At 36.5% G+C, this 24,567-nt stretch overlaps 1 protein-coding gene across 2 annotated transcripts; it reads right to left on the bottom strand.

The window, feature by feature from the left end:
• Positions 1–24: 24 nt before the first annotated feature.
• LOC129361425 (tyrosine-protein kinase CSK-like) lies at positions 25–24,502 on the bottom strand. 2 transcript variants are annotated; one of them, XM_055032270.1, is made up of 13 exons: positions 24,116–24,502; positions 14,917–14,993; positions 13,105–13,218; positions 12,909–13,021; positions 9,252–9,471; positions 5,984–6,077; positions 5,842–5,907; positions 5,050–5,149; positions 4,876–4,966; positions 4,712–4,785; positions 3,015–3,210; positions 1,751–1,837; positions 25–1,662 (listed from the first exon to the last, which is right to left on the bottom strand). In XM_055032270.1, exons 2-13 carry the CDS (start codon positions 14,929–14,931, stop codon positions 1,489–1,491), a joined length of 1,344 nt encoding a protein of 447 aa, XP_054888245.1. In that variant the 5' UTR covers positions 14,932–14,993; positions 24,116–24,502; the 3' UTR covers positions 25–1,488. The 2 variants fall into 2 exon arrangements, with proteins under 2 accessions (XP_054888245.1, XP_054888236.1); XM_055032261.1 differs by having other exon boundaries at positions 24,111–24,502.
• Between the last annotated feature and the right edge of the window lie 65 nt (positions 24,503–24,567).

Here is a 24,567-nt window from a genome sequence, read left to right on the forward strand (position 1 = left end):
ACAATAACATGTTTTTCAGTCAGATTTAGATTTTTTTTAAGTGAAATTTTTATGCCGGCTGCTTTTCTTGACTCACAAATAAACTGAGAAGTATTAAACATTATCAGACAAATGAAGCTGTCATTTCATTTGAGCTCTTTAAACAAAATAATTCAACATTCAAACAATAAGCCGTACCTGGAAACATAAAAAATAATAATATTAATACATCAAGCACTGAGAAGCAAAATCCTACTCAAGAGTGTATTTCCTCTTCGTCTCTGTTGACAAGTTAAAGGTTGGCACCAATATGATGAGGGATATAAAAGGCAACTGTTGAAAAGAAGGACTTGATGCTATTAAAGTTATTTAATTTCTCCAGATAAAGTGTGGAAGGACAAACAGCTCAGCCTCTGAGAGCTGCTGAGTTTTAAACAATCTGACACGAGGCAGTAAGAAGCAAATGATTGCACTGCAAAAGAATCAAAGTCTTACCACAGCCTAGTTTCTAGTGCAAATATCTTAGCACAGTTGAAATAAGACAAACGTAAAAATATCTTTTCAGTAAGATGTAGAGGCTTGTTTTAATTCCTTAACATTGATAAAAATGCACTTGTTACATTGGCAGATAAATTAACTTATAACATGGGAAAATGTCTTATTAGTTAAATAATCTGCCAGTGGAACTGGTAGTTTTTCATCAATATTAAGGAATTATTTACTTAAAAGAAGCCTCTATATCACATGCGTCAACCAAATCCTTATGTGGCCCTCTAAACTCTTAAATATTATTTTATCAGTCAAATAAATTAAGTTTTATCTGTTTACTGCCAAATTATTTCAAGCAGTCCCTCCATTTTCCAGCAGATTATTGTGAAAATTCACGCAAAATCAACAAATCGCTGCACTTTTTCATATTTATCGCAGATTTTTGGCCAAAATTATAAAAAACATTGGATTTAAGTGACTTTTTACACCCACTTGCGGTGTTTCTATGAAACAGCTGCTTCACCCTAACATGATTCAAATTATAATCCATAACAACTACTAGTAAAAAGTTGCATATCCCGTCATACATAAGTGCAAATATTTCTAAATTAGTACCACAAACACTTGGATTTTTATTGCAAAAAAAATCCCCAAAACAGTCACAAAATCCTGGAGGGACTGAAAAGATGTCCAATATTATTGAATTTTAAGAATTTATTTATATGCTTTAACATTTTGTTAATGAGTTTTAGCAATAGATTCTGTCAAGATGTTGATTTGGACCAAAACAAAATTGAGTTTGACACTCCTGCTCTGCTAAATAAGTTACCTTTAAGTTAGCTTGTCTCATTTCACATGTACGAAGGTATTTAGTAGAAACTAGACCAAAAATGTTTGGTAAGATTTTGCATTTCTGCAGTGTGGACAGATGTACTTTACAGTGAAATGCAAAGAAAATGCTTTGACGTTCTATCAGAGTAGCAGTCCTTGCTTTGAGGAGTCAAAACGGACAGCAGATGATCATTTTTTCTGAATAATATGCTGTAGCCATTCCTTCAGCATCTGGAAGCTCGGCCGCGCCGCCGGATCCAGGTTCCAGCACTGCTTCATGATGTTATACACGACTTCGGGACAGCCATCAGGACAGTCCATTTTGTAGCCCTTCTCCACTCGCGGCACAACTTCTTTTAACGGCTGGAGAAGAAAATAAAAAAGTTGATACCAAAGAAAATGTATTAAAAAAAAAAAGAAAGATTTGTCTTACTTTGAGATTGATACTTACAATTCTTGGATAGGGGACTCGGCCAAAAGAGTAAATCTCCCAAAGTAAAATACCGTAGCTCCATACATCTGACTTTGTGGAAAATTTCTGTCAATACAAGAAAAAGCTGATTTTTTTTAACCCGACTTATTTACATCCAATGTTTTTGCTTTTTTGTGTAATTTTAAATGTCTCAGATCATCAAAAAGTGGTAAAATTAAAAAGAGATAACTGGAGTAAATGAAAAAAAAATGTTTTCATATGAAATTGTTTACCATTTACAGAAAAAAAGTTCGTCAAACATACGTGCAAAAATATAATTTCCACAAGCTACAGCTTTAACTGATTACTGCCTGACATGAAGAGCTAAAAAATGACAACATGAAGTGACTAAAATACCTAAAAAGTTGCTGACATTGTAATTCCCTGGTCCTGTCTGTTTAAATCTGTGTTTTTTATCTGTGGTTTTATGAATACAATATAGTCTTTTGGCACAATTAATGTCTTTTTAAATAAAATGAAACTGACACTAAAACGACAAACCATCAAACCACATATTGATGTTTTTGATAACTGATCATGTCAGGTGATAAATGCTCACAATGCATCTTCAGTGTATGTTTGTGACTGAAATACACTACACAAATAAAAATAATACAAACCTGTCTTAGTTGCACATGAGATAAATGAAGTAAATCATGCAAATAGAAATGATTAAACTCGCTTTAATTATCATGCGATTAATTGATTTGTCGTTGTGACGGGACTAATTGAGACACGGCATTTATGCTCAGAATCTCTCTGAACAATGGCAACATAGAGAGAAAATGATTGATGAAAAACTCAGAAATTTTAAAGAAAAAAAACAAGGACATTTCTGAATGTTAAAATTTGACAATTGGCTTGAAAAAATTTTAATTTTTGAGATTAATCTAAGAAATTTTTATGGAAAAAATATGAAAAGTCAAATTTTTGACTTTTTAAACTAATAAATTTCCATTTTTTTTCTAAGCAATTTATGGAATTGTGAAATTTCTGAGTTTATTTCTTGCAAAGTTTCAACTTGTGGATCTCAGAAACTACTTTGTGTTTTTCTAGAACATGTCCAAGATTTTTTGGCAGAAATTTCTCTTATTTTTCAATCTAGAATGGCCCTAACACATCCACAGATGTCCGACAGCTTTTTTCCTGGTTCTTTTGCATTTACTTTGTTTAAAATAAAAAATATTAACTTTAGGAGCTAAAAGTTTCTAGCAGCTGGAAGCTGTGCTGCGTCTGACCGTACCTTTTCTCTGAGGGCTTCTGGTGACGTCCATTTAACGGGCAACTTGGCCGTATCCTGAGTCGACGACGCCTCTTTGGTCAAACCAAAGTCGCTGACTTTGGCGATGTTGTCCTCCGAAACGAGAACGTTTCTGGCTGCTAGGTCTCGGTGCACAAAGTTGTTGGCCTCCAGGTAAGCCATGGCTTCACAGACGTCTCTGCAGAAGTAAAACACAGGCGATGGAAACGAGGCTCGGGAAGCGCTAACCAAACGTTTAACGCTACGACACACAGGTTTCTTCATATTCAGATACTCAACTTTAGTTTGACAAAGCTCCAAAATCAGAAACATTTTATTGCATGTGGAGAAAAAACAACTGACCAAGCACATCACTCTGAATATACCACTGTGGTGACACATGGTGGTGGCAGCATCATGCTATGGGAACGTGTTTCATCAGCAGGGACCAAAATATAACTTTTTAATCTACATTCAAACTACTAATACAGCTTAAAACGTCTAACACTGCACCCTAGTGGCAGCATCATGATTTTCTACTATCGCATTAATGTGTCACAAAATATATTCAAGTTTGGGATTTTACATTAATAACATTTCAAAAAGTGTCACATGTTAACACTGTAAAACTGTATTTTCACCCTGGTTATCATATTTGCATAATTCATTTTAAACTAACAATCGTGTCAATATTTTAGCAAAATTAAACCAGCATTGCAAAATAATGAAAATGAGCAGCACAAACTGTTTTCTGCATGTCTGTTGTGTAAAATCCTTTTTATTTGATCAAAAGGGAGTTTTTACATGTTCAGATGAAATTTAAGGCTCAACTTGCTTTTGTTGCAACAAGAATTATGAAAATGAGCTAAATAAATCTCTGCACCTGTTATCATTTAAGCTTTTTATTTATTTATAAAAATAATTTAATCCAGTAAAATCATAACAATCCTAAGGAGAAGGTAAATGTCAAATATTTAGTTTTTTTAGTGTTCCACACTTTTCCGTACTGAAAACTTAATCTTTCAGCTAAATTAAATCCTAAATAGTGTATAAATGGTGCAGCATTGTCTCCATGGTTATGGTTAGACGCGTCTCCATAATGCCGTATTTTACATAATCTTTCTGATTATACTTACTTATAAAGTTAATCTTCTTACCTTGTGGAAAAAATGTTTGCTGTAAACCTCTGACTACACCAAGGGCTGCCAATCAATATGTATGATTAAAGGCTAAAATCGATCACTGCCTAACTTTCCTCATTAAAAGTCATAAAATAAAATGACAAGTTTGGTTTATATCCTTCTCTGTTTGCGTAGCCGGCCTCGCAGCTCCCTGTGACAATGTTTAAAGTGAAATCAACCAAATAAAAGCGACATATTGAGTCACAGACGCCTGTTTTTAGATGAGCTGTGAAGGAGCGCGTTGGTTGTTTTGACCTCCGTCATGGCGGAGTGGGCGGAGCTCTGCGGAGCGTGACGTCTCAAATTGTGACATCCCAGATGGCGAAGTCGTATGCAAACATCTGAATGTGATTAATACAATAAAATCTGTAAGATCTGCTCTGTTATTACCCTGACATTTAGCTAAAAGGACTGCTTTGTGTAACGGACCTAAAACTGGACAAGAATAGTCCGGTTTCCTGTCAGACAGTGATACATATGATTATGTTAAACAGCATATGTTGATATCTGAATACTCACAAAGCAAAATTAAGGAGAGCTTCTCCACCAAGTACCGTTCGACCTCTGGACCGTAGGTAGTCTACTAAACAGCCCTGAAAAATCAAAACAAACATGTAATTTTTGAATGTTTAAGTTAAAAACTCTCCCAGCTGGGACAAATGATCCAGTATGTGTCCTCCTACCTTGGCCATATATTCAGTAACTATAAAAAGACTCCCGTTCTCTTCTACAATCACACCAAGCAGCTGTACCAGATTATTGTGCCGTAGTTGCCTAATGAGAAGGAAGAGCATGAGGATGTCACAACGGGCTTTTCTGTTTCTGAGACGCGCCATTTCTGTATTTTAAGGCCTTACGTCATGACAGAGGCTTCTGCAATAAAAGCCTGAGCCGTAGCATCGTTTTTTATGCACTTCACAGCTACTTTTGTCCCTCTGTAGTCTCCCACCATGACATCTGGAGAAAAAAAACAAACAGTTGATCACAAAATGGGAAAATGTGCAACAGGAACAACAACCTTTTGTAACGGACATGCTGCCATTTAAGTTTCTAATCATTTGCGTTTTAGTTGATAGACCAACACAAAGTAGCAACAACTGAGAAGCAGGAAGAAAAAGATTTTTGGTTCTCCTTTTTTTTTTTTAAGAGCAAATAAGATGTGAAAAAACTGTTTTCAACCCCCTTTTTTATTATACCCTCAAATAAAATCTGCCAATTGCCTTCAAACTGAAAATACAAAGTATTTTTGTCAAGTTTCCAGTGCAGATATCAGCACATATGAATTAAGACAAAAGTAACTTTGAAGTGTTTACTTTTGAGCAGAACATAGGGGATTTTGGCAAGCATTGAAAACTCAACTGAGTGAGGAATTTTCTAAAAATATAAATAAATATTCCTGACGATTTGAAGTGAATAAAATGCACAACATGCTTCACAGTTTGTTATCTGAAGAAAAAATGTAAATCAGTCCCTCATTTCCCTTCCACCTTGCAGTTTTGAGATCTTTTATTTTGGTTAACCAGATTAAATCCTTATCTTTGTGTGTAAATGAATATGAATACTTTCTAAATGCAGCGTAGATTACACTGAATTCTCCTATAAACATTAAAACAGGAAATCCTGGTGCATGGAGAAGAAAAGGTACTTACCTCCAAATTCTCCTTTTCCAATAACCTGTTGAAGCTTCAAGTCTTTTCTGCTCATCGACCATCCACCTGTTGGAAAAGACATATTGGTGACAACATGTGGTGATAAAGAAAAGGTCCGTGCATCATTCATAAACTTTCTTACTCCTGGAGAATTCATCCTGCGCGGCCACCGTTCCTTCCTCCAGCTTTGGTTTTATGAGCTTGGTGCACAAACCGTCTGCGTCTTTGGTGTAGTGCTGGACACAGAAAAAGAACCAAAACATGGTCAAATGAAGATAATTTACAGTCACAGTGATACACTGAAACAAAGAAAATTGTAATTATTTCAATAAGGAACTGAAACTTCCTTTATACTCTATAAAAACCCAAAACCGTACAAAGATATTGGGTTTAGTTTCTGGCGCAAATATCTCCGTACACATGAAATAGACAAAAGTGACTTGCACCGAACAGCTTCATCTCATAGATTATCTACACACACATGTCTATCTATCACATGAATTACTTTATTACTTATTTATTCATTTATTTTTGTGTAGTAAATTTCTTAATCTGGGACCTGAGTTCTAATTTTGTACCACAAATGTTTTTTGAGGAAAAGAATCCGCTAGTCGAACTAGAACGTTTTCATCCATATTAAGGAATTATTGACTTAAAACAACCTGCTATATGTTGCTGAAAAATTACTTGCAAGTTAATTTTATTTTATTTCAGTTGTAGCAGAAACTAGACAAAATTACTTCTTGTATTTTCACAGTGTAGATCATTTCGTTTCTCCTCACGTGTTGCTGTACAGATTAATGCAAATAAAAGGTCGTATTTTTGCTCTAAAAAAAAAGATAAAAAGAGATCGAAGGCCGTCTGTCTCGTTTGCATCATCCACAAAAAGCTAACGGGTCAGAAGACAGAAAACAAGACATGCAGACACTAAAAAACAAAACTAATAAAGACACATTCAGCCTGAAAGACGCTTATCTCTTCCTGGTAATCTCAACCACGTGTCATATAACATCCGCTAAATGCTGCACAGAAGTTAATTTTAAACTATTTTTAACTATGAAATAAATTCTTGGAATAAACAGACGCTTCCCCTTGTATATCTGCATTACATAGCAGCCAATTTATGATTAATTTGGACATTTCTTTTTGACTTTTTATGCTTGCGCTACCAAACTAAAAAACGTTGTGAAAACAGACCAACTCAGAAAGTTCCTCCACCTTTACAATTTAAAGGACTTTATTTTGTCCTGCTTCAAAAATTTACATTCATCTCAAGCCAGAAAACGACTGAAATCTTTGAATTTTATAAAAAACCTTCAGTTTGTTTTATGGTGAAGCTGTTTAATTTTTCCAAAGAGTCTTAGAGGAAGGCAAATAATCCAACATTGTGAACAGGACATGATTTATTCGGGTTTTTAAGGGTGTCGTTTTTGGGGGGAGAAATACGGGATCAGCGTCGACTGAAGCAGGCGTTCTGTTTACCTGTGCTACCTCTAAATCCGTCCCACCGTGTCGCAGTGCGCACGCCCACATCGCATACTGCTGACTCAGCAGATTTCTTATAAATACGTGGAAGTTTTGTTTCAGGCGTTTTTATTTAATTGAAGATGACGGTGAGCTTTATTTAATTCATTTAACACCTGGCTTTTGTTTCACTTTACATGATTATAATGGCTTTAGTTTGTCGTCTGCAAAGTTGTTACTTCTAAACGAGTCATTGTTTGGCGGTTTTTGTTAATTGGGCTTTTTGTCCCTATATTTTTTTAATATTTTAGTTTAACTACACTCTTTTTTTATTATTAAACTTTGCTAAACAGATGTTAGCGATGCTATGTGGGATTGCAGCTGGAATAGTCGTGTAATATTATGTATATTAATAATATCCTGATAAAGTCTGTCATACAACGTATTAATGCGCAAAAGAGAGTTGATGTGCTGTCTATGTTTAATTTAATTCCAATAAAAATGTGTTTCCCCTGTCTGATACTGATGAATTATTACAAACATTTTTAAACAGGTGCAAACATCTACAGCTTTTCATTTTATACAGGTAGGTTATTCAGATCTTCTTGTGGTTTCATCATGTATATAAATTGTTCCAATGCTAAGCTAATCATAACTCCTAAGCTTCGCGTCACTCGAATAATGTTACCCAATATATTGAACATTAACACAACCCACTATAGGTTTCTGTTTGTAAACATGATGGAAGCAGCTTTAGACGCGTGGCCCTGACAGACTTGGCGCCTATCCGTGCTATGGTAGGAAAATCTGACGAGGTAGCGTTGACAGTCAGGACACCGGCCGTGTTTGGGATCAACGTCCCGTTTCCTGTCAGAATCTCAGCTGCAAAAACGTTTAAAAAATGGAAATCTAAGATAACTGTTTATTTTTTGCAGGTCTTTTTGGGTGAAGTTTCTGCCAGTTTTGCGCATCTACCAACGAAAGTTTCAATTTTTAAGTCCATAAGGGCGATTTATAGTGAGATTAAAATACACACAGGTGGCTCCATTTACGAAATAACAGGCAGATGTTTGCACTGGAATTTTATTTTAGCGTGTCAGAGTACAAGGGTCTACATATAAATGTAAACCACATGTTTCTTTCTCCTTTTTTTGTCAAAAACTATGTCAATTTCCCCTGCAATTGCAGCTACATTCGACTTTATGTTGATTTACTGCCGAAATTCCCCCCAAAACACAGACATCTGTATAACCACAGATGTCTGTGGTTATACCAAGACAAGTTGTGGAAAAAGTTCAAGTATAAATATGGTTGTGTGTGTACTTTTTTAGTGAAAAGGAACTGGACGTGCATGACTGAGGCTAAATTCGTCTGCTTGTGCTTTAAGAATGTATTTGTGACATAATCAGTGCAGCGTTTAGTGTTTTTTATGGTGGTTCTTTTGTTATCACTGCATTTCTTGGTCCCTGTGTTGTTTGGTTTTGCAGAAAATTTAGATGAAAAACTTAAGACACACTAACAGAGCTGCTGCATCAAGAAACCGGCGCTCTGGAGTCCACAGCTCACTGTGCAGTGTGACCTGCTGGCCTGCAGAGGGCTCCCTAAGCAAATCTGAATCCTTCATTTATACAGAGAATATTCAGAAACTCTACTTTTACTTAGTAATACTTTTTTTAAAAATCGCAGATCAAAAAAAGATCTTTAAATAGGAAAAGCAGCCAGTTTGACAGTAAGAGTGTCTTGCCTTTTTGAGGTTATAACTCCGAGCCTCAGCATAATGTTCACTTCCTCTTTGACACTTCCTGTTCACTACATGTTCCAGGAACTACATGGTGTCTGTGAAGTTGTACAGTTATATCTGCACCTTTAATCCTCACCCACCTTCACTCCCAAACCATATGTAAAAATAATGCATTTATTTGTGGCGTCTAAACCATGAGTCTCACCTCAACCAGCTGCATGAGATTCTCGAAATAGGCTTCCTCGTCAATAGTAAGCTTTCCATTTTTGTAGATGATGCGGTAGTGCTCCACCTTCCCATCGCAGCTCACACACAGAGTGTAGTCGCCGGGGAAGTTGGTGCTCTCGCGCACCAAGAACAGGCCCGTCTCAGGAGGGTCAAGCAGCCGCTCGGCCTGGTCTCGCGTTATCTTCCCGTGGAACCATCTGGAAGAACCAGGGACAGAAACCGTCCGCATCGATGTGGATCCATTTACAAGGAAAACAATAATACAAAACATGTAATTACATCAGTATTCAAACACAGGAGACTTTAGATGTATAGGTCAGTAACTTTGAGAGTTTGGCTTAATTTTATCTTTTTAATTTCAACGCCTTCCTTCTTTGTTTCATGGTGTCATGGACTGTTCTTCTAATTTACATGTTTAGTGTTAATGTTCAACTCTGCATAGTATTTTACATGGGATCTCGTCCTTCTGCGTGAAATATGTACATAAAATGGCTTCTTTGCTCTCTTTCTGCACACAGACACAGCTGCTCTTATATTTGGCTGCACGATATCAGGAAAACATGCAGTTTTATAAATATAGCTAAATACTGCAATTAACATATCTTCCTCAGTTTTCAACTGACTTTTCCACTGCGATTATTTCAATACTACTTTATAAAAAATGTAAGGTTTGGGTAACTGATTTTCTGTTACTTTATATGCATAAATTCATCCAACCATCAAATATATTATCGACTTGCAGCGTGCAAATGCTTTGTGATTCTGCCTTTAACACTGACGTATGCCGTGCAGCTCAACTCTTTATTACATAGGAGTATTTATGTCAGGAAAAAGAGAAGGTTGGCATTTCTCTGTCATGGAAGCAGGATGAACATTAAATAGTATAATAATTCAGAATGAAAAGTCTAAACCAAACTGAAATTACAATAATGATCACTGCAGTTATTCTTTTTTATGATGTTGCTGATCCTGTGAAAAAGCTCAAACATTCTTACTTTTCAAGGATCAGGCTGTTCATAATTAATGCTGCAAACATGTTAAACATGCTAATAATAGTTGATAAAGCGTAAACTAAATAATTATAACAAATAATAACTGTGAAAACTAAAAAGGAAATTGTGTTTAATTGCAAAGCTGTTACGATTCATTTATAGTTGCAATGAAACAATATAATAATGAAAAAAATCTGATATATATGTATTTTAGTGATAAGTTAAACAGAACTGTTTTTCTGAAATTACTGTGTCAAAGAAAGTTAAATTGTTTGTGTTTTTATCAGGGCTCTGATCTGGATATATTCTTATCTCTGTGTCTTTAAATGAATAAAAACTAAAAAAACAAAAAGACAAAATTTGTGACTAAAAACAGAAACCTTCAGTTACTTCATGTCTATAAGCTAAAACACATATTTTCATGAAGTGATGAAAACAAGAAAGAAGATAAGATCAAACTAGAACAGCGAGCAGTTATCAACGGTTCTGAGCCCGACCCAGCAGGCCCGACCCAGCAGGCCCACTCCTGTCCCCGTCACCCCTTCTGCACTACATCATTTGGAAACTCCCATCTACTTCTTAGTAAAACTTAGCATGCCAATGTCATTAAAAAATCTAATTATTGCTCAATGTTTTTAAAAGAGCTTCCACTCTGCCTGTGTCATGCATTGAGTCTCGGAGAAAAGTTCATCCTCCATTACCTCAGTGACCCCAAATGAACCTTCCATGCAAATAACTGAAATGATGATTACGGACCTTTGCATAGTCCCTGTGACCAGTTATATTACAGAGGTAGTCAAATATTCAAATGCAGCTTTCTGAGGGTAAAGAAACTGCATTTGCATGTGGCTCCATAGGAAATTTAAATACCATGCAGAGCTTGTTGGAAAGCTCAGGACAAAAGCATTTCATCACAGAAGTATAATCCTCCTCCGTCTCAACCGTTGACAAAGGCGTTTCCTGCAACTGTTTTTTGTATTAGAGAATAATAATAACCTTTCTGAAAATGTAAATAGCTTTATCTCATCTTAGACTCTATAATAAGAACTTTTAACCCCAGGGTGGCAGCAGCTTTCATGACTTCCTGAGATTTGGTATCAAATCATTTTTTCATATCAATACTATTTGCGTGTTGGTGCATTTGCAGCTTTATCTTCATGAAAATATCGAAGACAATTTTGTGATCCAGAGCCCTAAAAATAAACCTGTTATTCATGCAAAGATGCACACACACACGGAAACCCGTCAGGGGGGCAAAACCGGGTAAGATTTTCGAGATTACATCCGTCTAAAAACAGAAGAGGAGACAACAGGAAACTGTGTGGAGTTCATGCGAAGCTGAGGTGGAGGCAGACACCAGAGCTCTGCAATTACAACACAGGCCGAACAAACTGAGGCCTCCATTCACACAACCACAGCAGCTCTGCTACGGCTAAACAGGCCACTGGCTTCTGCAACCACACAGTCATAGGAAGAGGCTCATTTGGGCCATTTCTGTAAACACCAGGCTGTGAGGTGGTGTGGTTGCAAGAGGTTTGAGCAACAGAAGCCTTAACCTAATCCTGATCATTGTAAAAGTTAAAGATTAGATTGTGGCCAGGGAGCTAGTAAAAGTTAAAATTATGCTAGCATGAACAAAAAAAGGTCACATTTGGCGTTTCTATTGTTAGCGAAAAAGACTCGAAGTCGATTAGTAACTTCCAAAATAGCTTTTTTACACTAAAGGGCCCTTCTGGGTCACACCCTCTAACCAGATATGTGCTTCCAGCTATAAATGTAGCATCTGCGAGTGTATTCACATTCATTTAGGAGTGTTAATAATAAACTGCTGGTACTTTGGTGAAAGGATAATTCCTCGTTGCAATATTTACATCCAAATCTGTGTGATATCCCAAAAGTGTCTCCATCGCAGTTTTGTGGAAAACATCTAATTTGACACGGCCAACAAACCACAAAAAGTTTTGGTAGCTTGTTTCCTCTAAGCAAATTTATTTTCATTTAATCTAAATAAATCAACAGGAAGATGTTACTACTGTCAAAAGCAACAAAGAAGACGACAGGAAGTAGCAGAACGATGATGGGTTTGTTTTGGGGTTTTTTGGACGATGTGCAGCTGGCTCCAGTAGCGCTCTCACAGCGTCGCACAGTTCGTAGAAACGTACGAGTCATTTTGACGTGTTCTGTAAAATCGCAAACAATTCCCCCAAAGCGCTGCATACGTTCCGCTCCAGGGCATAAGGGGCTTGTTACTCCACCGCCTGAATAAAACTTCGACTTCTCCTCTGATTGGCTGACAGGTTGATGGCTGAATTATGACTGCATCTCATGTAACTATTTACATCAGTCGCCACCAGGATTTCATGACGTATCAGAAGCTGATTTACGTGTCCTTTTAATTCCTCATTTAATAAAAATTGTTTTTTTTACATTAGCAGAACAGCACCAAAGATTTGAGCACATTTGACATTGAGGTGCAGATTCTGATGAGTCACTTTTGACTTCACTCCTCTGATTTGTGTTTTTTTGTGTCACACATGGATATAATGAAAATAAACCCACAAGCCCCAACACGACTAAGAAGTGAAAGTTGTAAAAATGACGACGTAAGTCCTTCCAGAAGCTTGAGGAACCTGTTCACTTACGGCATGAGACTCAGCTTGCCTCCGGATTTCACACCTTCTCTTTTCTGGACGTAATTCGCCGGGATCGTTCCCTCTTGGCCCGCAGCATTTTTAGCGTGGTACCAGTTTGGATCCTGGAAACACGAGAATGTCAGCGGTGAAAAGCATCACCCGAAGGAGGAACGTTTCACCCCGACGGTCAGGAGTAAAGACTTACTTTTGTGACCACGATGATCGTCAACACGTCTCCTTTGTTGAACGACAGGTCCTGATCCGTTGTGCCTTTGAAGCTGTACCTCGCCACGCACTCGGTGCCCTGCGGCCACAGACTCTGGAGCATCGGATACGGCGGATACGTCGCGTCAGAAACTCAGAATAAACTCATAACACTTTAATTGAAACCTGACATACTGGTTGTCATGAACACAGAGGAGTCTTAATGGATGTTTATGACTGTTGTCATCGAGTCATTCTGTAAATCATCAAGTTTATTTTTATTACACGTTTCAGCTCAAAGTGCTTTACATAATAAAAACACAAAATCCACCTGGTTAGAACCAAATCTAACCAGGTGGATTTTATAGTCTGGATTTGAAGGAACTCAGTGTTTCGGCTGTTTTACAGTTTTTTTGGAAGTGTGTTCCAGATTTGTGATGCATAGAAGCTGAATGCTGCTTCTCCGTGTTTGGTTCTGGTTCTGGATGCAAAGCAGAACCAGAAGCTGTAAGGTTGCTATGACAACAGCAGATATTTAATATATAGTGGTCCTAAACCGATCAATGATTTATTAACGATCAGTGAAGTCCATTCACTGAGACTTTAAAGTACAGAGGAAGGACTTTATAACTGGGTGATTTAATCTAACTTCCTGGTTTTAGTCAGAACTCCAGCAGCAGCTGCACTGTAAAACAGATGAGCTGTGTTAGTTGTGTCTACTATAATTTACTCTTTTAGTTAAATAAATTTATCCAGTTTTAGATGTTGAACCTAAATGTGAGTTTGTGAAAGATAAACTGACAGCAGTAAGTTGTGTTAACTTTTATTAATTCAGTCAAACCTCCAAGAGTTGAATAAACTGGAGTTTTTATGTTAGCACTTAAAAAACTGAAAGAGGAGAAAGACAGGAGTGGGAACTATTTCCCAGAATGCTTAGCAGCATGTTTTTGTCTCCTGAGATGGAAGTGCGTCACATTGATCTGACTTTTGTGTTTTATTAATGCAAATGTTCATTTTAATGCAATTCTCAGTTAGCAAAGCTTGAAGATAATGTCCTGTTCACACTAAATGTTTCTGAGCTGAATTCATTGGGATGTTTAATAAAATTCATTATCAGATCAGAAATTTTGTTCCTGCAGTTTGAAATAAGAGTTTAAATTATTTTAAAGTAAAATAAGTATTTATTTTAACTTGAGTAAAATAATAGAGAAATGTGGCTCTTGAACTCGGTGAGAGCAATTTGTTTCATTGCATATTGTGAAATAATTATTTGGTTTAATTTGCAGCATTAAGTTAAAACTCAATTCAAGATGAATGAAGTTAAAAAACAATGTTTAAACAACTCGTCTCTTGTTGTTAAATCGACTTCATGAACCTTATTTTCTGAGTTGAAACCAAAACAATTTTCTTGTTGACTTAAATTGCATTTTCAAGTTAAACCACATTTAAATGTTTTACAGTGTGTATCTTTCTGATTGATGTTTTATTCAGATCTGTGAATAAAAACAGTCTCATCAACGTGGCTAAAGATAAACACATGGATAAGTTTCTCTAATTGTGGAAATTTTCTTCAAGTAATGGAAGGCTGACTTTGTAACCGTCTTTATGTGTTTTTAAATGAAAAGTGGAATTAAAACTTGCATTAAATTGCATTGAAAGTCTCATTATTTACCAAATGACACTATGTGCCATAAACATGACGACTCATTCATGTTTATGGCAGCTGTGATGTCAGTCTTATGCATATAAAGTGTTACCAGCAGGTTTTAATTTTGACAAACGCCAGTGCATGAGGGCAAGGTTTCTAAATTACCTGGACCTCTGTCATGGTGAGGTTCTTGGATCCTCTCACAGGTGAGGTGTTCTCCCTGCTACCATCAGAGCTGGTACCTGCAGAGAAGAAGACAAAAAAATTGAGCAAAAAGAGGCTCTGCTTGAAAAAGCTGCAAACCACAAGCAAATTTCAGGCAGACATTGAATTTGTCCGGTTTTATTTTTTTCTTTTTAGTCAGTTCAGACACGCGTGACAATTCAAATCATCCACCGAGTTTTCATTTGAATGCACTGCAAACACAGATCTGACAATGCTGGTAAAAATAACCTGCTGGTATGAAAAGCAGAACCAACAGGCCTTTTTTTTTTTACAATCACACTTTCAAACTAGTGCGCAAGTTTCCATGACGTAAGCCATGTAAATATAGAGCAGCAGCTTCCAAGAGTCCAGAAAGACTACAAACACACAGAAATTGATTTTCGAGATTTAAAAAAATGGGAGAAAAGTCCATTTTTGAACATGTTTAGAGAGATAAAACCAAGGCTCAGGTCTCCACCAGCACTGGACTCCAGACTTGTGATGACCAGATGTTAGGGTCTCCATTCCCTTCAGACTCTGTGCTCCTATCACGCACACACCAATCAGACGAGAGGCGACGTTGTTAAATGTCATGCAAAATACGCCCCCTCCCCTGTCTCACAACCCCACTTCCTCTCTTCCTCTTTCAGTTCCCACGAGGAGGTGAAGTCGCTCAACGATCCATGCTAAAGGGAAACTTCAGCTCCTAATAATCCGTCACTTTACATGAGGTCACATCCGTCACCATGTCAACTTTCTGCATGATATCCCAGAGTCAGAGTCCTGGCTGCTTAGAAACCAGAAAGAAAACATCACAAGTTCCCCTCCTCATAGCCTCCCTTTGCTGAATAATACTGAGAATTTACTGGTTTTTACTGGTGCAGAACGTAATTCTCACGAGTCACAAAGACGGCTGTCTCTCACCAGTTTCTCCGTAACGGATGTTGACCTCTTGATGCAAAACTGCAGCTGTCTTCTGAGGATCTGGATGCATTTCCTGCCCTCAGCACCCCCCTCCCCCTCCTCAATCTGACTCATCTATATAACACTACAACATTCCAGTAACACAAGCTGCTTTAATTACAACTTTACAGAATAACAATGCTGAGAATTTTTCTGCCAATAAGAGATGCTGTTTTTGGTATCACTTCATTTGAAGAGGTGTGCATGAGACTGACATAACACCTGTCATGAAGATGGAGGAATTCACGACTTTTGTCATTAAGTGTCATTTGGGGGGAGGGGGGGAAATGTAACTTTTAATGCAATGCTTCATTAAAACTTGCATTAAAAGTCAATTAAAATCTTCAGCTTTGCATTATTTGGCAAATGATAAACATAAACCCGTCCTCAAACAGCGTTTGAAAAATTCAACCAAAGTGGGCGGGGCCAGGAGACGCTGAGGGGCGTGGCTAATGGAGAGCGTTAAGCCAGGTTGTGACCAGGGAAACGCTGTTACCAACTTGTCGTATTTAGTGACATTTCAGACCCTTCTAGTGACAAATCTAGAGACAAATCTAATGACTTTTGTGCGTTATTGCTGACAGCAGGAGGGCTGGGGAAAATTGAACTGCAATTACCATGTCCAACCCAAAGGGGGCAGCACTGAGATGGATTAAGGCCAAATATTGCACTTTTAAATTCACTATTTGTAAAGAAACATAAAGATGATACCCTTAAGGATGTGATTTATAGCCTTTTTCAGCAAAAAAAGAAGATAATTTGGGGTTTTGCTACTCTTTAAGTAGCACCACATAACACTCTTATTGTGAAAGTTGAGATGAAAGTTTGCTAACTGTAAGCTCTGCCCTAGCAGCTAATTAACCAGGCAGTATTCTTGTGTTACCCTATAGCAATCAGAGTGCCAATAATAACAATCACTTCTATCAAAATAGCAGCATATTAAACATAATACTGCAGGAATTCTTGAGAAATTCAATGATGTACTTTTTTTTTTTTCCTTTATCGCTGCAAATCTGTTGTATTTTTACTCACAGTCACTTATTTTAAATCACAAAGTCACATAAAACATTAATGACTAATTTAAAACAGATTATAATACTTTACTTAACTGGAAATGAATCATCTTCTCTGGTGCTTAAAGTGCCCTGGAATGACTCCTGCAGTCAGTTGCACAATATAAACTAAAGTTAATCGAACACAGATGCACACCGTCAGGACCAGAGAGTGTAAAACCTTCGAGGTTCACAGACACAGCAAGGCTTCAAATCTTCAGGCTGTTATCACTGATGAGACGGAAATCACAAGATGATTATCTGGAGGGTTGCAGGCTAATAATTAGCATTTGGGTTTTCTGCTTCAGTACATTTAGTCTGAAATAGTTGGATAATGGAGGCTGCAGCCACAAGTTCAAACGCTAATGTGAGTCAGTTTACACACTTTACAGTCTGCCATGATTAAGGGCCCTCTATAGCTCAACTGCATTGTGTTTTATGACGTATGAGCTTGAAATTAAATAAGAGTTTACCATCATTTTATACACACTAACAACATTCTGTCGAATTTCAAATCATGATCACCAGCTAAACAACCAACTTAGGGTTTAAAATCCTTGAAAAAGCTTGAATTTGTGTTTTAAAGGTTTGGAAAGATTTCTGATTGAAGTCCTTGAAATCACCGTTTTATCATAAAATGCAATCCAACGCTTGATTGTAGCTGAAACCACATATTTTTTTATACACCTTTAAAAAAGACACTTTTTTTTCTCAGTGTCTGAAGTTAAATCAGATTAAATTTTTCTCATAAATATTTTTATTTGTTAAATTTGTTAAAACTCAGTAAGAATATTTTTTAGGTAATTTTTTTGTAACTTTCTCTGCATATTTTGTCTAACCATTTAATGTTATCATGTAATTTACTTTATCATGATTTAGTTGGATTTTTCAATGTAATGACTTATTGATCATATTTATATTTTATCAACATTACAGATTTGAGACATCATGCTAAATGTCACAGAAAATACATTTACATGGCTTTTTTAAAATGGAAGAAATTTTATCCAATATTACTTATTCTGACGCGACTCTGTTCAGATCTTCTCTAAAGTGATGATGATTCACTCACCTCAGAATGCCGAATGCTTCGAGTGGCTACAACAGCAGGGCAGACCAACCTATTTCTTAATAAATTCAGCTTATACTGGTTCTTTCTTAATTGGAAACAGTTTATGAACGTTTAGCTAAAGATAGTTGAGTGGTAAAAATAATCTTACATGGTGTGAACACAAACAGGTTCACACCATTAGCAGCACACACTGCAGGAGCAGCTGACAGGGTTTTATGGTGCACAAAAATTTATAGTTTTGATGGAAAAATTTTCACTTATAAGATTGGAAAAATGAAAAATGTGTTATTACAAATGAACTAATCTGTTGACTTCTTTGTCAATATTGAAGAATTATTGGCTTAAAACAAGCTTCTGTGTCTTGCTGTAAATGTAGTTTTATTTCAAGTGTTTTAAGATGTTTTCACAAGAAATAAGACATAAATACTTTGTAAGATTTTGTATTTTTGCAAATTATTATAGATGGACAGAAAAGGATTATTTTTTTGGGGAAAAATCCAGATAAATTAAACATTTAAAAATGTAATAGAAAGCTTTGCCACCAAAATGTTGATTTCTGTCGCTCTGGATGTTTTCCCCAGAGAAAAGTTTACATTTTGGAACATGAGTGGATTTGAACTCCACAGAAATAAATCATGGAGGCTAAAGCTGCCACACTGTCTTAGATTTAATTTTCAGGAAACTGAATAGATTATTCCAGCAAAAGCTTTTGGCAGCTGAGTGAATCTCCCTTCAGGGAAGCTCACAAGGCGATCATTGTGAGTCGGTCCAGTTTCCACAGACTTGCGTCTCGCTGAGCGTCCATCACCATCAGTCTGGACAGCGAGAAGCTTTGAGGCCTGGAGTGAAAATATGACATATTCTTCTCAAGATAGAGTCCAACTGTCTGACACATTTAAAGCTTTAATGCCAGAGGTGTCAAACTCATTTTCATTTTGGGCTGTATTGAAAATCTGAATGTTCTTAAAGAGCCGCTTGACCCAGAATGTATTGAATTAAAACCATTTAATCTGTTAAATATCCATAAATATCTGTTCCCAAAGGATTCTGAACTTTTTGAAATTAAAATTGCAGATTTTGTGGTTCTAATACAAACATGTTTGTAAGAAATTTTTACAATATTTGTGCTAACGGATTACGTAAAACGTGTCAAACTCGAGGCCCAGGGGCCAAATCTGGCCCGCCGTAGCTTTTTATGTGGTCCTGTAGACTCCAAATTATATCAAGAAGTCGCTCCAATTTCTCACAAATCTGCAAAATTCACACAAAATCAACAGATTTCCACATATTCTTTGGATTTTAGAAACTTAAAACATTGCAGTCACTTAAACGCTGAGTTTAACTGACACATTTAACGTCAGATGTTAGAGATCGTAAAAATATTCCTTACAAATATTTCTGCAAAATCTGCAATTTTGATTGCAAAAAATAAAAAATAAAAAAATAAAAAACAATGACAAAATCCTACAGGAACAGCTATTTGTTGACATTTTAACAGTTTAATGGGTTTCATCAACACATTCTGGCCCTTTAAGAACATTCAGATTTTTGATTTGGTCCAAAATGAAAATGTTAAATGTGACTTTTTAATCACTCGCCGACTACAACTTCATATCAAGAAATTTGATTTATTTGATTTGTGAAAAACTGGAGGGACCTTGTTGATGTAATTTAGAGTCTAAGGGGCCACATGAAACGCTACAGTGGGCCAGATTTGGCCCCCGGGCCTCCAGTTTGACATAAGTGCTTTAATGGAACAAAAGAATCAAATAAACTTCACAATAATACTACAGGATTACGAACATATTTACACTCCACACTATAGAGGTTGGTGTTATGCAAGTCAGTGAATGTCTGAGCTGCTCAGATCAGAGGGAAACTGACTGCATGAAGCAAGACGGGACAGGAATGCAGAACCCACTTCTCTGGAGTTTTTTGTTTTTGGGATCTGCCACTCCCTCGGCGATCCGCAGACAAAATCTGAACTGAAGAATTATGACTCTGCTTTTGGGCAGAAAGGGATATTTTAATTTATTTTAATACTAAACGAGAGCAAAGCAGCATTAGAAATTATAAACAAAGTGGTGAGAAGTGGATGAGATGTTGCACTTACAAACCAAATTCAAAGTTCAAAAGGAAAATTTATTTTATATAATAAAATCAATGATTGACAGAAGATTGTGCTGCTTTTTAAAATATCCTCTCGTCAATTAATGGCGGTATTTTTATTTAAAGTTTCTTTTACTTTGTTTTTTAAAAAAAATTCAACATCTAATTTGAGCGCATTTATTCAGCAGCAGAAAATGAAGAATTGCTTACGACCAAATGTTTTCATCACAATCATAAAACGATCGTTTTACCCTTTCTGTGCAACAAATATCACCGAAACATTTTTATAATTTCATTTTTAAATTGCATTTAGTGTGCAAGCCCCTGCAACATTTTACACTTTTCCCTCTGTGGAGAAAAAAAAAAAAAAAGCACATTTCTGTCAGCCACTGTAAATAGGAAAGATGTGAGAACATTCAAATTCAATTAAAAAATAATTGCATTTTTTAAATTCAAATATTTAAAAAAGCTTAAACTAAGAAATTCAAGTTGTTTAACATTTAAATGTTTAAATTTAACTCGTCAAATTAAAGCTTTATTGTCGACGGTGATGACAGGAAAGATCTGCTGTAGCAGTTTGTATTACAGTACATTCGAAGGAGCATCTGACTGAAGAAACTGTCAACGTGCGATTAAAGCAGGGAGCTCTTTTGCTGATGCTGCTGCTTTCCAAGCATCAATCATATTTACATCGAAGGCAGTAAATAAAAAGCTTACCTGCCAAATGTTCTGCCTACATTTGGCAGGTAGAACGATTCGAACTCCTTTTAAATCTCAGATCAAACTTATCTCCGTCTTTGTTAACTGACGTTATTGACACTTGATTTATTTCAGATGCAGTTTGCGGTTTTTTACTGTCCTCTTCACTGTGTTTAATGACAAGATAAAGTTATTAGAGTCTGAATCATTCAAACTGTTTTAGACTTTAATAATAACTTTGGGAACATTTCTCATAGATGTTCCTTTACTGCGCTGGTTAAATACTGTGTACTCTTGTCTTTCCCACTTTGAAGAATTGCTAATACAGAAGATTACATTATTATTATTATTAGCCAATATAGAAATGGTTTGATTACTGTAACACCAATAATAAATAAATTAAAATAAATTTGGATTTTTATCGTTTCCTTGATGTGAATTTAAGCTGCAGAAATAAAACAATAATATAATTTAAAGTTTTGCTTGTTTTTTGTTTTTTTACTGGAGTGTCAACAAACAGGCCTGTCAAAATAACTAATTTTGCCGGATAATAAATTGTCACAGAAGTTATTGAGATAAACGGTAATATTGTTGTTTTGAAACAATTTTTAAGTAACGTAATGCATTCTCAATTCATTTTACATTTTAACATTTAACACCAGAACTGGAAGACATTTAAAATATTAAAAATACATAAAACAACAGATAAAACTAATACAATGAATAATAAAAGTCTCAAATGATTAACAAATCAAAGCAAATTGAGATAAATGACCTATTAGCTAAATAATTATTACATAATTATTACATTAGAGAGCATTAAAAACAAACCATTTTCAGGAGCAGCTAAGGGTGAAAATTTGGGTGAAAGTTTCAATTTGAAAAAGAAAAAAATAAAAATTATTAAAGACAATGTATAAATGTACCAATTTAAAATGTAACATAAAAATTTCTATTATCTATTTAAGACTTTTTAAGGCCCATATTGAGACATTACACTTACATAAAGTCCAATGCAGCTTCAGAAGTCACAAAATTAGCTAAAATAAAGAGTTCATGTGGTGTTTAAATGGTGGTTTCACTCCACAGCTTTTGTGCTTTTACCTGGTTTTGTCATATTTCCAGCTCTGGAAAAAATGGAGAGGCCACTTAAAATAATCAGTTTCTCCGATTTTACATTTTAAAGGTTTACTAAAATGAAAATGTTTCTTTTATTCTATAAACTGACAACATGTCTCTGAAATTACAAGCAAAATTTAGTATTTATTTGCAGACAATATAACAAAAGGTGCTTTCAGACCTCAAATAACGCAAAGAAAACAAGTCCATACACATTTAGAAACGACAATACTAATGTTTTAACTCAGGAAGAGTTCAGGAATCAGTATTTGGTGGAATAATGAAAAGAAGAGTGCAGCAGTTCCCAGATGTTTTCCTGAGAAGAAAATCGTCTCTGCATTTGCTGCAGGTCACACTTCACTGAACAAACTCTCCATCAGGTCCAGCAACACAGTCTTTCATTGTATCATTTTAATAGCCCTCGCTAATTTATTTTCTACGATGCTCAGAATCAGATAAAAACGTAAATTATTCCAATGTATAAACTTAAAACATTTCCCTTTTTAAACATAAATGGAGCCAAACTCAGAGTGGCAGGAAAAGAAAAATCAATGACTGCCATTAACTTTGCATTTTACAGCTGTGCCACAGTTTAACTGGCACATTTGGTCATGAAGATTTACCAAGCTGCTACAGAAACGCCGTGAGTCGTGGATGCACGCCTGAGCAGCAGACGGACTCTTCCTTGCTCTGCAGCGCTGCATGTGCAGATCTTGCACTGCTGATGCTTTGCTGCGGTTTCTAGTTTCACGCGCTTGATCTGCCGCTGCAGCTCTGAACAGTCTAAAACAAAAGGGCCTAGTTAAAGAAGCCCAGTGGCAGCATCAGCAGACCTCCGACTTCATTAAAAACAAGAAAGAAAAAAGTTTATTTCAGAGACTCACCAGTTTCCTCCTGTGTTTTTGCTTTCTATAAATGCTTTTGCTGTGGTTGTTTTTGCATTTAAAGCTACTGGTCAGATTTGTTTTTCTTTAACATCAACTTTAAATGAAGCTGAGCATGTCAGCTTGTCTGTTTTGTTGTAAATTTGCATTTGATCCATTAAAGAACACACCTTTCCACAAACAAACTTCCACACTTGCATGCATCTGATGAGTATTTTTCTTATTTTTAGCCCTTTTATTTGCATGTTTTTAATGACGTGTATGTTTTTCTTTTGCACCTGTGCAGCTGGAGCAAAACGTGGATCAGATTTGTTTGCACAATCAGCAGAAATTGTTTGGAAATAAATTTTGAGCCTTGACACACAAGGACCTGCAACCAGTCAGCACCAGAAGAAAAAAGAAATCCTATAGCTCATTCATCGCAGAGACAGATAATGTTCGGTTTAGCTGAAGTAGTACGAGTTCAACTATTTAAGGTGATACAAGCAGATTAAAGCGTTAATATACTTTTGAAATTACTTAATAAGCACACAAAAACAATTAGATGGAGAGAAAAGGTAAAAAAAAAAGAAAGTTAAATTCTGTTGCAACTCAGATTCTTCTGAATCTGCGTTCAGTCACTCATCCCTCACATTATTCACCAAATCCAGTCAATCAGCTTGATTCTTGTGCCTCTTGTGACGTCATCGACTCAAATGAAGGCAAAGCATTTTTCATAAAATAAGCAAACAAACAAAAGCACTTTGCATTTAGAGAAACGCTGCACAGTTCATCATTTCCCAGCTGCTTGCATCGCCACTAAAATAATAAAAACAAATAAATAAAATCGTCTTTAAACAACCCAACATCACCGTGTTGGACTCAGACCTACAGCCTGGAGCTGATCCATGCATGATTAATGCTGATTAATGCTGACCAACCAGCCGATCAGCGAGTAACAACACCTACAGCAGCATGCAACAACAGTTTTAAAAAAAGAAAAAGAAAGAGTTGGGCTGCGTGAAGCGGCCTCTTAACGGCAGGAAGTCAGAGAAAGTGGCAGAAGTTTGAAGGAGGATGTTAACAAAAGCCACGTCAGATCAGAAAAAAAAGCACAAAAACCTCCGAGTTAGACTGACTTTAGACGCAACTGCAGCGTGAAAACAGCTTCAAATCCCAGTTTAAATGAAGCATTTCCACCGCACAGTGGTTAATACGGGCATGTTGGAGGAACTGATGCGCGCGTGTTGGTACATTTGTAGCTTTCTGAGGACTTACCTCACCTGTTAGCAGGTAAAACCGAGTGTTTTGAGGTCGTGTCAGCTATTCCTCGGGGTCCTGGTTCATTGGAGAACAGCCTATAAAGTCCTTCTCACAAACAACACTTCAGCTTTCTGGAGAGGAAGGAGTGAAATACCGCTGAAGGTTCAGCAGCCCGGGGTGAAACTGAACGGGATGGTCGATGGTGCGACTCCTGTCAACATTATTTTCCCCAAATAAAAGGTTTTCTGCAGCTCTCCGCTGTCCCCGGTTCTCCTGCTTCACAACGACAGAGCAATAAATAAATAAAAAGTCAAACTGCGCAGGCAGTGGCTCGGTACAAGAGAGGCAGACTAAATTTAGTGCACTTTCAGGCGGTCCTGCTCATTTTCCTCGTCACAAACATTCAAGTTTTTTGCCCCACCTTGGTTTTACTGCGCACATGCGCACTGTGGCGGTCCTGCTAAAAATAAGA

Source organism: Poeciliopsis prolifica, unplaced genomic scaffold (assembly GCF_027474105.1).
Source record: "Poeciliopsis prolifica strain line A6 unplaced genomic scaffold, Auburn_PproV2 SCAFFOLD001, whole genome shotgun sequence".
Taxonomy (NCBI): domain Eukaryota; kingdom Metazoa; phylum Chordata; class Actinopteri; order Cyprinodontiformes; family Poeciliidae; genus Poeciliopsis; species Poeciliopsis prolifica.

Excerpts from the sequence above, each read along its gene's own strand:
- LOC129361425 (XM_055032270.1), bottom strand. Across the intron at positions 4,967-5,049 it reads GCAGAAGCCTCTGTCATGAC|GCAACTACGGCACAATAATC; the intron begins GTAAGGCCTTAA and ends CCTTCTCATTAG. Across the intron at positions 3,211-4,711 it reads GCTCTCCTTAATTTTGCTTT|AGACGTCTGTGAAGCCATGG; the intron begins GTGAGTATTCAG and ends TTACTTCTGCAG.